At 39.5% G+C, this 11,575-nt stretch overlaps 1 protein-coding gene across 4 annotated transcripts in view; it reads left to right on the top strand.

Moving 5' to 3' along the window:
• The first annotated feature begins 890 nt into the window (after positions 1 to 890).
• Positions 891 to 11,575, top strand: part of nf1a (neurofibromin 1a) — a 140,492-nt gene continuing 129,807 nt past the window's right edge. For all 4 annotated transcript variants that reach the window (XM_085244845.1, XM_085244844.1, XM_085244846.1 and 1 more), the window contains exon 1: positions 891 to 1,128. In XM_085244845.1, the coding sequence (XP_085100971.1) occupies positions 1,069 to 1,128 (60 nt within the window). In that variant the 5' untranslated portion in view covers positions 891 to 1,068. The remainder of the gene's footprint in view (positions 1,129 to 11,575) is intronic.

The raw sequence follows: 11,575 nt of genomic DNA, 5'->3' as shown, positions 1-11,575 counted from the left end.
GGTGAACACACCAGTGAGCAAAATCATAATGAAACTAGAAAACAATAGGCCAGTCTTACAACTATGAAGTTCTGTTACATACAGCAACCAGCAACATACAACGTGCACAGCTGAATAAAAGATATATAAAAAAAATATACAACATTTGAACTAACCCAAAAGACGCATTTTCAAAGCATACAAAATGGCTAAATCCATTTTGCAGCAAGGATATATTCATGCTTAATAACAATGTTTTAAGTGTTCATAACAAGTTAAAGCTTTACCTTTATCTTGGTGCAGGGGTGCAATACCAAATGTGGCTCAGGGTCTGAAGAGAGCCCTCATAAATTCCTTCATGTGGACTCTAATGTCTATATTTCTTATTCAAAATGCCTGTGTGGACATTGGACGGACATGCGATATAGTGGACTGTAACCATGATTTCAGTGATCTCAAGTTAAAGAAGTATCTCTCCTGTGAGGCCACTGATAGTGGTAAACAAAGGCACAACTGTACGAGTCTTCTAGCGTCTGTGAACAGAGTTCTAGTTTGAGAGATAACTCTTTATTGTCATTGCACAGTCATACCTAGTACAATAGTACAACGAAATTGGAACGTGTCCAAACACACACACACACACACACACACACACACACACACACACACACATATGTATATATGTATATATATACACACACACACACACAAATATATATCAATGTATATATATTTATATATATTTATGTGTATCTGTTGGCATAGCATACCGTGTTACATGTAGCATACATGTTGCATAATGAAAATCAAAATGATGATGAATCTTGAAAACAGTGCCTGGAAGTGTCCTTTTTCATTACGGCTAACTTGACCCTGCACCGCCCGCCCCCCAGTCAGTTTCTGTGAAGAAGACTTCCGGTAGTGTGTCATGGCGGTGGGATGGTGAATCCTAAAGAAGGAGAAAAAATCTCGCCCCTTTCGTCCTTTCCCACAGATTCAAGACAATTTCCATGCATTACTAAGCCCGTCAGCTGCGGTCTTGCATCTTGGATTTAGCAGCAGAGGGCTGCGGTGTCCGTCCGCCTGGTCATGGCGGCTCACAAACCAGTGGAATGGGTCCAGGCCGTGATTACTAGATTTGATGAGCAGGTAAGATGGGCTCATTCAGTAGATGGGTGTAGCAAGCTTCGGTAGTGTTGACGCTGAAGTACTCTAATTAACGTAATATATACAGCAACGAGGTGTTTTGAAAATCGAATTAAATACCGATTCATTTGTCAAATGTACTTTCTCCACTGTAGTGTACTGTGTTTGCTTCTTCCAGCTGCAAAACACTGAAGATGAGGTCTTTCTAGCTAGCGCTGTCTCCACGATCAGTTAGCACGTTTATCTCATATTATAATTGAGCTGTTGGGATTTGCCTGTTCCAGTGGGGAATAATGTTAATAAAACATTATATCTAGAACATTTGAACCAGTGAAGACACGTCTGTATGCCATTTAAAGTTGATCTGTCGTTTTCTCTCTTGTCAGCTAGGTAGCTAACATTAGCAGGCCTAGCTTTCTAATGTAAACAAAAAAGATGTGGCTGGGGTAGCACACTGCATCCAAAATATCTTATGAACTTACTGGGGTGTGAGTACTAAAAGTTAATGCGCCTCTTTCTAACAGCTATTTTCTTAACAGTTACTGTGAGACGCCTGCTTTTCTTTATTTGTAAGAGAAATCCATATCAGTTTATACTCAAAACTTAGCTCTTGTTACAATGTGTGTTCGTATTAGTTATTTCCTTTAAGTATGACACATCTACGACGTCGACAAAACATGCATCAGCTGTTTACAAAAGAAGAAACCTCCCAGTCAGACAGTAGTCAAAGTTAATTTTGGTAGATTGTGATTGTGAAAAGTAATTCGCTTTTCTTAAGTTGTCTTGGGTGTTAGTTGATACAGATCATGGCTTGTACGTAGGATTTAGCAGCTTAGCCTGGATTACTACCACTGGAAAAAGTGGCTTTCGGTGTTACATCTACTTGTTAGTTATTATTGCACCAAACTCCAATTAAAACCTCACAGGCAACAGTCTGTGCTGAAATACACATAGTTTGTCATTGACACTATTACATTTTGAGCAATCTGAGCGTGTTTGGAAGACACTAATATTAATAATTAATAGAAAAAGCATTTAATGGTCAGTGTTTATATTGCTTACTGCCTACCTTGCTTTTTTTTTTTTTTTTTTTTTTTTTTTTTTTTTTTAAAAACAACCTTTGTCGTATTTTTTTGGGGGGGATATTTGTCACACTTACATAATTCAGAGCAAATTTTAATGTTAGACAAGGATAACCCAAGGACATCTGGCCCTCCTTTTTCAATTTACCTAAACCTATCTAGGTCTATGTGAAAAAGTATCTTTTCTTTTTCTCTTAATAAATTAACTCAACATTTAAAAGCCTTTGATTTTTACTTGTATTTGTCTAATATTACATTTTGTTTTTATATATATATATATATATATATATATATATATATATATATATATATATATAGAGAGAGAGAGAGAGAGAGATATTAAAAACTTTAATTTTAAAATGGCAGTTGAAAATTTCCTTGTAGACAAGCATTTTGGCAGCATTTGAGGAATGATCTATGTCCATACTTGAAAATTAATAGGTGACCATTACAGTTAATTGACTGGTCACGCTATCTGCATGTATAAAATAGACATGGACAACAAAGCCAGCAAGCAACCCTTGTAGTTCTTTGTGTGCTGATTTAAGCACTTTGTTTTTGTTTCCTTTGGAAAAGAGTCACAAGATACTGATGTGACAAGTCAGTTGAGGAAACATGATTGATAAGATCCAATCAGGAAGCACATACGTGTGTCTGTGTCACTGTTTCCAAAAATTTCTTTATGCTTGTTCAGACCGGGGAGAAAAAACAGGTAAGAAGTTTTCCCAAGAAAAGTCTGAATTTTAGAAACCCAGACTTGTGTGGATGGTAGCTGTAAACCTAGCAAAAGTTACTAATTTAAAATTATTATTTTTTGACTATAAAATCAAAACTGTTAAAATATCAAAGAAATTATTTGAGATTACATAGATTTTGTTAAGTATGTTTGTTATATGTGGTCAGTTTTTGGGTTGCTACTGTGAAGGATTTTCACTTCCCAAAAAATGTCAACATTTTGAAGTATACTTTTTTGTACTAGTATAGTAGCAGTTACAATGAAGCTTTAAAATAAACAAGAAAAGAAAAAATGTAATGAATAAATATTATATAGCATTTCTATCATTACTGAGACCAAGCTATTGAGTCTGACAAATACTTGAAGAGGTGCAGATGAGTTGCATTAATTTTTTGTAATACAGTAGAAAAGAAAATGGATTACGTGTGATTGCTGTGATGGTATGTATAGCAAGAAACCAAATGCTATACCACATCAGCACTGCTGGAAAATGTTTTCAGTTTTTATGTTACTGGTTTAGTAGAAGTAGGCGAAGCAATCCAAATATCCCTAGTATAGATACCAGTTTGCTGATATTGGTATCAGATTGATATGTGATCGGCTCAGAATGTAGCCATCTGAGCTTGCTGTCCATACCTGAGGTCTTGGAAACTACCAAACAAAGACTCACAGGTTTGGCCAGCCGCTTGACGAGGTATACCAGAGAGATTGAAGGCAGAAGAATAAACTAGCTGTTCTCCACAGAACCATCCAAGGTATATTCCCAGTGGCAGGGCAACAATATGACAACAGCTCCACAAAGGGTGGAGACTGAGCAATACTGGAAGAGCATATGGGAGAAGGATGCAACACATAATGACTACGTCCTGCCCGTGATCAGGTACCCTGCTGGGATAATAAGATGGCCAAAGGAGGAGGTAGAAGCCACTGACATCAAGACCAGGAAGCTCCTGACCATGCATGGAGGGTTTCATTCTAAGTCTAGCACAGTGAGGCTGTACGCTAAGCAGAAGGAAGGAGGCTTGGGACTAATTAATGTAAGTTTCCATGACCGACCGTGTGCTCAGTGAAACCCAAGAAGGAGGAGGAACCATCATGAAAGGACAAGCCCCTGCACATTATGTACCTATGGCAGATAGAGGAAGTGGCTGACATCAAGAAATCCTACTGAAAGACAGCACAGAAGACAAGGTGCATAGAGGCTGGGGTCTGTCACACCAGGCAATATTCTAGGGCAGGATGTGTAAAGATGCCCCTGAGACAATCCAACACATAACAGCAACGTGCAAGATGCTAGCAGGCAGGGCATACATGGAATGCCATAACGAAGTGGCTGGCATAGTATACAGCAGGGGTCAGCAACGCTGGGCACGCGTGCCAGCTGTGAAGGGTTAACTAATGGCACAACAGGCAGTGAATTAATCGGAGAAGGTGCATTAAAAATAAATGGCTGGGCCAGCGGTGCACATCGCACATTAGCTCGCATAGACACATTAGTTGTGCCGCTTCTTAATGACGGTATCTTAGCTAACCCCAACAACCACATTCAGCTTGTAAATAACTTAGCCTACCGGTGAGAGGGACGTTGCTCGCTGGCAGTTTTTTTTCAAGCGATGTTGAAATTTCCACATTCCGACACTTCAAATTCTTCAGGAGCTGTCCGCTCAGCGCAGCATCAGCACCGCGGAAATACACGGATACATCCGTAGACTCAAAACAGAATTCGCAATGCGTTTTCGGGACTTTCAGGTGTATGGACTAGAGATGGACCGATCCGATATTACGTATCGGTATCGGTCCGATACTGACGTAAATTACTGGATCGGATATCGAAGAGAAATAAAAAATGTAATCCGATCCATTAAATATCAAAAACCATCTCACAAAACTTGCCACACGGCGTAACTCAGTTCATAACCGTAGCACGTCGGAGCAGTATGCATCACGTGATAGAGCGGCTGTGTGTATTTGGAGCCTCGCTACCAAACCAGCATTTCATCTCCGAGGAAGTTATCCCAGAGAGAAGTAAAGCAAGTGTGTAAGTTCGTCTCTGAATCTTTGTAAAGCATTCCCACGTTAAGCTTAACAACCGATATATGGAGCGACTGCCTCTCTCTCCTGCTGCTACTTCAATCATGAAACTGATCAATGATCAGCTGATCGGCTTTTCTGTTGCGAGTCCGTCTCTCTTTTTTGTTTTTGGCCCACTTTGGACCAGAAAGAGGAAACCAGCGGCTGAACAACAGCAGCACGTTTAAGCTTGATAATCTGTTGTTAGAATTTATTTAATATTACTTTCTACACCAGGATCTTTTTCTACGTAGCTGACGGCTGGTAACTGTGCAGAGGCGGATCTAGCAAAGTTTAGCCAAGGGGGCCGATAGGGCATGAACAGGGAAAAGGGGGCACAAAGACATACTTTTCTTTGTTATTCTAATTTAAAATGTCTAGCTTTTTATAAATAATTATCTGAATCTTACACCCAAAGTTTTAATCTGATGTCAAATGTATAGAAGTCCATTACTGTATATAGTAACTGTTAAGTCTAATATACCCTAGTAAGCTATACTACTTTTTCCTTTGGGAAGATACCATCTGTGCAGTCTGCCATTCTGTAGAAGAAAGATGTTGAATCTATTTAATTATTCTTCAAAAATAATTTAATTCTGTCAAAGGAGCTTGCAAAGAAAAGCGTCTGGACTTCTTTAAGTTACTTGAAGACGTTTCACCTCTCATCCGAGAAGCTTCTTCAGTTCTAAGGTCAAATGGTGGAGAGTCCCAGATATAAACCTAGTGGGAGTAACCCCCCACAGAGGGACAAAAGGACCCCCTGATGATCCTCTAATTGCCTGAGCCAAGGTGATTAGAGGATCACCTTGGCTCATGCTTGGGATGTCATGCTTGGAGAAAACTCTCCTGAGGAGAGTTTTCTCCAAGCATGACATCCCGGTGCATTTCAGACCCAGCAACACGCTCAGACAAAAACTGGTTCACCCGAAAGACAAAACGCCAAAACGCAGACTTAACAATGTGGTGTATGCTGTACAGTGCAGCGAGGAATGCCCAGACCTCTACATTGGAGAGACCAAACAGCCACTTCACAAGCGCATGGCACAACACAGAAGAGCCACCTCCACAGGACAAGACTCAGCAGTCCATCTGCATCTTAAGGATAAAGGACACTCTTTCGAGGATACCAATGTTCACATTTTGGACAGAGAGGACAGATGGTTTGAAAGAGGAGTGAAAGAAGCCATCTATGTCCACTGTGAGCGACCATCTTTGAACAGAGGCGGGGGTTTACGACACCAACTCTCTGCCATCTATAATCCAGTTTTGAGATCCCTTCCCAGACGCCTTAACGCCCACTCACATCCTGGGCCATCTGACCTCAGGAATTCGCATGATAAGGTGGGGCCAGGTTTCACAATGAACACACCCGAAACTCTGGCTGATTGGGACCCACACCCAGTTTCACACCTTGGCTCAGGCGATTAGAGGATCATCAGGGGGTCCTTTTGTCCCTCTGTGGGGGGAAACTCCCACTGGGTTTATATCTGGGACTCTCCACATTTGACCTTAGAACTAAAGAAGCTTCTCGGATGAGAGGTGAAACGTCTTCAAGTAACTTAAAGAAGTCCAGATGCTTTTCTTTGCAAGCTCCTTTGACTACGATGACCTGGATGACTGAGAACCTTCACAGACAATTTAATTCTGTGCATTTTTTTTCACACTGCATCAAATTAAAGTTGATTAAGTCGATTAAGCATCATTAGGTGGAGGGTGGTTCCCTATTTTTTTTGCTGGGAGTTTGCAACCCTATTAGTTAGGTTGCTTAATATTTCTGCTAAGTACTCTTTAAAATACCAGAATAGGGAGGATGGAGCAGGTAGGGCTGCTCGATTATGGCAAAAATGATAATCACGATTATTTTCACTGAAATTGAGATCACGATTATTTGACGATATTTATTTAACCCTTTAAGACCTACTATAGAACCAAGTCCACCAGAGCTTATATTATTTTTATTTATTTTTTTTACATGCTGTAGTGCCATTTGTGAGAGCATTTCAAGTTGCTATACATCAATACAACTGTTATAGCCCATATTTTAATAATATGTATGCATTAAGTGCATAGTAATTACATAAATTGCAAAAAAGTGCAATAAACTACAAAAAAAATTGAAAATCGCTTTTGTTTTGTTTACATATATTTCTACTTGGAGAAGTTTAAGAGGTTTATCCCTCAAAACTTTAAATACAATAAAGTTGCAAAAAATAGTTTCCCACCACAGGAAATTTATTTTGAGTGTCTTCATAGTTTTATTTTGGAGATACAGCAATTTTTATATACTGCAGGAAAAACAAAAAACAATCCTATGATGCAAATTTGCAAAGAAAACAGCAGGTGCATCATTTCACTGTGGGAAGTGTTACGAACAGCTGATAGGAACGGCAAAGCGTGTTTCTGGAATATTATGTTTTTGTTCCTGCAAGCTCTTTTTATGCAATTTTTGCAAAGCTATATGTGGAACGAAACCGTGACCGAGGACAAGCTGATGGCATCAGATGTAAGTACAACTCCTCCGGTTTCATATGCAAAACAAATTATTGCGCTAGCTTACACGGTTCAGGTTCTACAGGGATTTAAAAATAGTTACGCAAAACGGAGCGTGCTGCTCTGACCGGCTTTAAAGGGTTAACAATGACTTTAAAAAAATAATATAAAATAGTGTGCAACACCACTGAAGTTTTTTTTTTAAAACTCTCTTTTCAACCAACGGCAGTCACTCTCCAAATAACTTCTGCTTAGCTTTCCGAGCTTCCCTCGGGTCCTCTTAATCAGCGGTCTCCAACCTTTTTTGCGCCACGGACCGGTTTATGCCCGACAATATTTTCACGGACCGGCCTTTAAGGTGTCGCGGATAAATGAGGGAGGGGCTAATAATCGGCTCAGTCATTTTTAATGATCGTTGAAAGCCCAGATCGTAATCGTGATTAAAATTCGATTAATTGAGCAGCCCTAGGAGCAGGTTTAAGTTCATTAGATTGATCAGTTTTGCTGAACTATGACATATTTTGGGTGCAGTGTATCTTTTACATACAGGTATAACAGAATAGCTTTAGTGTTGTTGTTTATTTAAACTTGAGTATGAACTTATACAAAATGCAGCAAGATATTAAAAAACAGTTTTATTGATTAAAAAACACTATATCGGATTCATATCAGTATCGGCAGATATCCAAATTTATGATATCGGCTACAATGTAGCTTGCCATCGCCAGTGTGTGAATGTGTGTGTGAATGGGTGAATGACTGAATGTAGTGTGAAGCGCTTTGGGGTCCTTAGGGACTAGAAAAGCGCTATACAAATGCAGGCCATTTACCATAGTTCTTTCCATGGATTTTAAATTGGATACAGGTCAGGTGATTTGCTGGGCCATTCTAGAACCTTTATTTTCCTTCTCTGAAACCATTTGAGAGTTTCCTTCCCTGTGTGTTTGGGATCACTGTCTTCCTTAAATGTCCACTCTCATTTCATCTTCATCATCCATGTAAATGGCAGCAGGTTTTTATTGTTTGTTTGGTTTTTTTTGTTTGTTTTTTTCGGGAATGTCTTTTCTCTCTTAGTGCTCTCTTTGGCTCTCAGACAAATCTTATGATAATTATTTTCACACCTCTGTATGAAATCTTGGGGGAAGCAATTGGTCTTGACTAGTTTATAGTGAAGTTATGTTTTTTCCACTTCCAGATTATGGCACTAACAGTGCACACTGGGACCTTTAGTAGTTTAGAATTTCTTTAGTAACTAATGCCATCAGTATGTTTTGCAATAATAAGGTTGTGAAGGTCTTGAGAGAGCTCATTGGTTTACTCATAATGAGAAGTTTCTTGTGTGACGCCTTGGTAATGAGACACCTTTTATATAGGCCATCAGTAGTAAACTAGATTATATAATTTGCGCTAAGTGACAGGACCGTTTTCTAATTATTAATAGATTTTAGCTGGTTTAATGACTTTCCATTTCCCTGTTTATTTTTTCAATACATTTTCCTTGTGTCATTTCTAATCAGGGCAGGGGAATATGGCCAAAAATATTTATCACAATATATATTTGATAACGATATAACTGACGATATAATTGACGCAAGACAAAATACTTTACAACTTCACAACTTTATTAGTGCAAAAAAAACCCATCAATGTATTTTGACTTAAACAAGCAGCTGTTTTTTATGTGCATTAAAGTTATATAAAAATTTTACAGTGCAAATGCAAATTCCTTGCTGACAGTTTAACCAAAAGGCATTTCCAGTGGAAATTGGCCGACATATCCTCAGCATAACCATGTATAATATCCACAAAACAAAACCTCTGATCCCAATCTCTCTAAGCAGCTTTGCTCAGACTTAAAAAGAGGTTATACACACACAATACGGTAATATTATGTTGAAGCACAGTACGTATTTCTCCGCGAGGCTCCTGACTACGATAGCCGTAGTGCTCTGACAATCCATCAAGCGGTGCGGCTTTGTAGCTTAGCAAAGTTGTACTAAAACATTTGACAGATTTTTGAGCGCCGTGTAGCACATAAAATCGGTTTGGTAATAACGACGGCCCGCTAGCATGCTCTACCAAAAAATATGCTTTGGTGTGTATCTGACGGACGAAAGCCAAACCAGCTCCACCCACTGAAGTTGCAGAATTTTTACAAACCAGTTGTGGTTCATCTGTTTCATTCAACGATCCGCTTTCGTCCTTCTCATTCTCCATCGCCACCATGCTTTTTCCATTATGTGCTAATGAAAACAAAGGCACTGCGCATGCGCGTTTTACCCATATTCTGTCGTGATATTTCATTTTTTTATCATTGCCCAACATTACACCGGTATTACCGTGAATGGTATGATATGGCCCAGCCCTATTTCTAATTATTGGACATAATTTATCAGTTTGATTTCTTTGCATGTGTGGATTGGATGGGTTGTTATCAACATCTAGTGAGAATTTCATATCAATATCACCTTTAGAAACGTGTATATGTATATTTACTTAGAAAATTAGCAATGTGTTCAAAACTTATTTTACCTGCTGTATATTGCTATATACTGTCAGAATTATTTTCCCTCCAGGGAATCAAGAACCTACTCTTTTTAGAAAACCGTTTCCTGGTAGTCCAATTCCTTGGAATCGTTGGTCTGCCTGCCTATTGATTCTGCTTATTGGTTTTTGTGCTTGCGTGACAATCAGGTGATTGAGGAGGAAAATAGCAATGCAGTGGATATGGACATTTATTTTTATTGCTCTAAAGGACGAGAGCACAGTGGGAAAGTGGAAAACTGCATCCAGGACAGAAACGAATGCATTATGCTGCAACTTTAGTTCTTTGCACGTATCTGCACAGACAACATAGTAATGCTAAGCTAGCCAAGAACCCAATACTAAAGCTGAGTGAATGCCGATCCCAGCAGCAAGACCCTTAACTTCTATAGGTAACAAACAGATGAACAGTTAGGCTGCAGCCTCCCTTTCTAGCTGTTCATGTTTCTAATGCGGAATCACTTTGCGTCTTTGCTTTCTGCAGTCAGCTTTGTATTGTACTAAGAGAAAGATCTTAGTAATTAAGTAACGTACTGCATTACTTTGAGGAAAGTTTTCTGTGTAATATGTGCACTAATTACTACTTTGAGTAACGACTCCAACACTGATCAAAACAAAGAAGGGTGCTACCCTAACAAAATGCACAAACGTTTGACCGAAAAAAATGCAATTTGCATGTAATGTAATTTTTTCTATTGCTGCTTAGCAATGGTGGTTACTCTCAAAATGGAGCCAACGAGAATCAATAAGAAAGTGAATCGATAAGTGATGTTTATAATGGAATCGGAATGGGGATTTGAATTTATCAATTCCCATTCCTAACTACAGATGTGGTGTTTAGGTTTAAAGTGATGATGGAGAACTATAGAGAAGGTCAGAAGGCGATAGACTATATCTTTGTGGATCTAGAGAGAGCATAGTTCCACAGGTGTGGTACTGTGGTAATATATCAGGAAGTCAGGAGTGACAGAGCAGTATGTCAGTGTGGTGCAGAACAAGGGAGGACAGAAAGCCAATAGTGAGGTGTGTGGTAGGTGTGACAGATGTGTTCAATGTGGGAGTGGGATTACATCAGGGATCAGCTCAGAGAGGCTTTTTGTTTGCGATGGTGATATACAGGCTTACACATGAGATTGCTGGTGATATAGCTGTTCTCACTGTTGACAACACTCCCATAACTTTCCACTTTTATTTAATAATAATAATAATAATGGATTGCATTTATATAGTGCTTTTCGGGGCCCTCAAAGCGCTTTACAATTCCACTATTCATTCACTCTCACATTCACACACTGGTGGAGGCAAGCTACAGTTGTAGCCACAGCTGCCCTGGGGCAGACTGACAGAAGTGAGGCTGCCATATCGCGCCATCGGCCCCTCTGGCCATCACCAGTAGGCGGTAGGTGAAGTGTCTTGCCCAAGGACACAACGACCAAGACTGTCTGAACTAGGGCTCGAACCGGCAACCTTCCGGTTACAAGACGAACTGCCAACTCTTTCAGCCACGATCGCCCCATTTGTGTTGCCA

Source organism: Mchenga conophoros, linkage group LG14, assembly GCF_057382185.1.
Source record: "Mchenga conophoros isolate Kocher_MC1m ecotype Shallow Benthic linkage group LG14, M_conophoros_male_GT1.1, whole genome shotgun sequence".
Classification (NCBI taxonomy): Eukaryota; Metazoa; Chordata; class Actinopteri; order Cichliformes; family Cichlidae; genus Mchenga; species Mchenga conophoros.
Note: the sequence above shows the minus strand (reverse complement) of the source record. Positions and strands in the feature narration are given on the sequence as shown.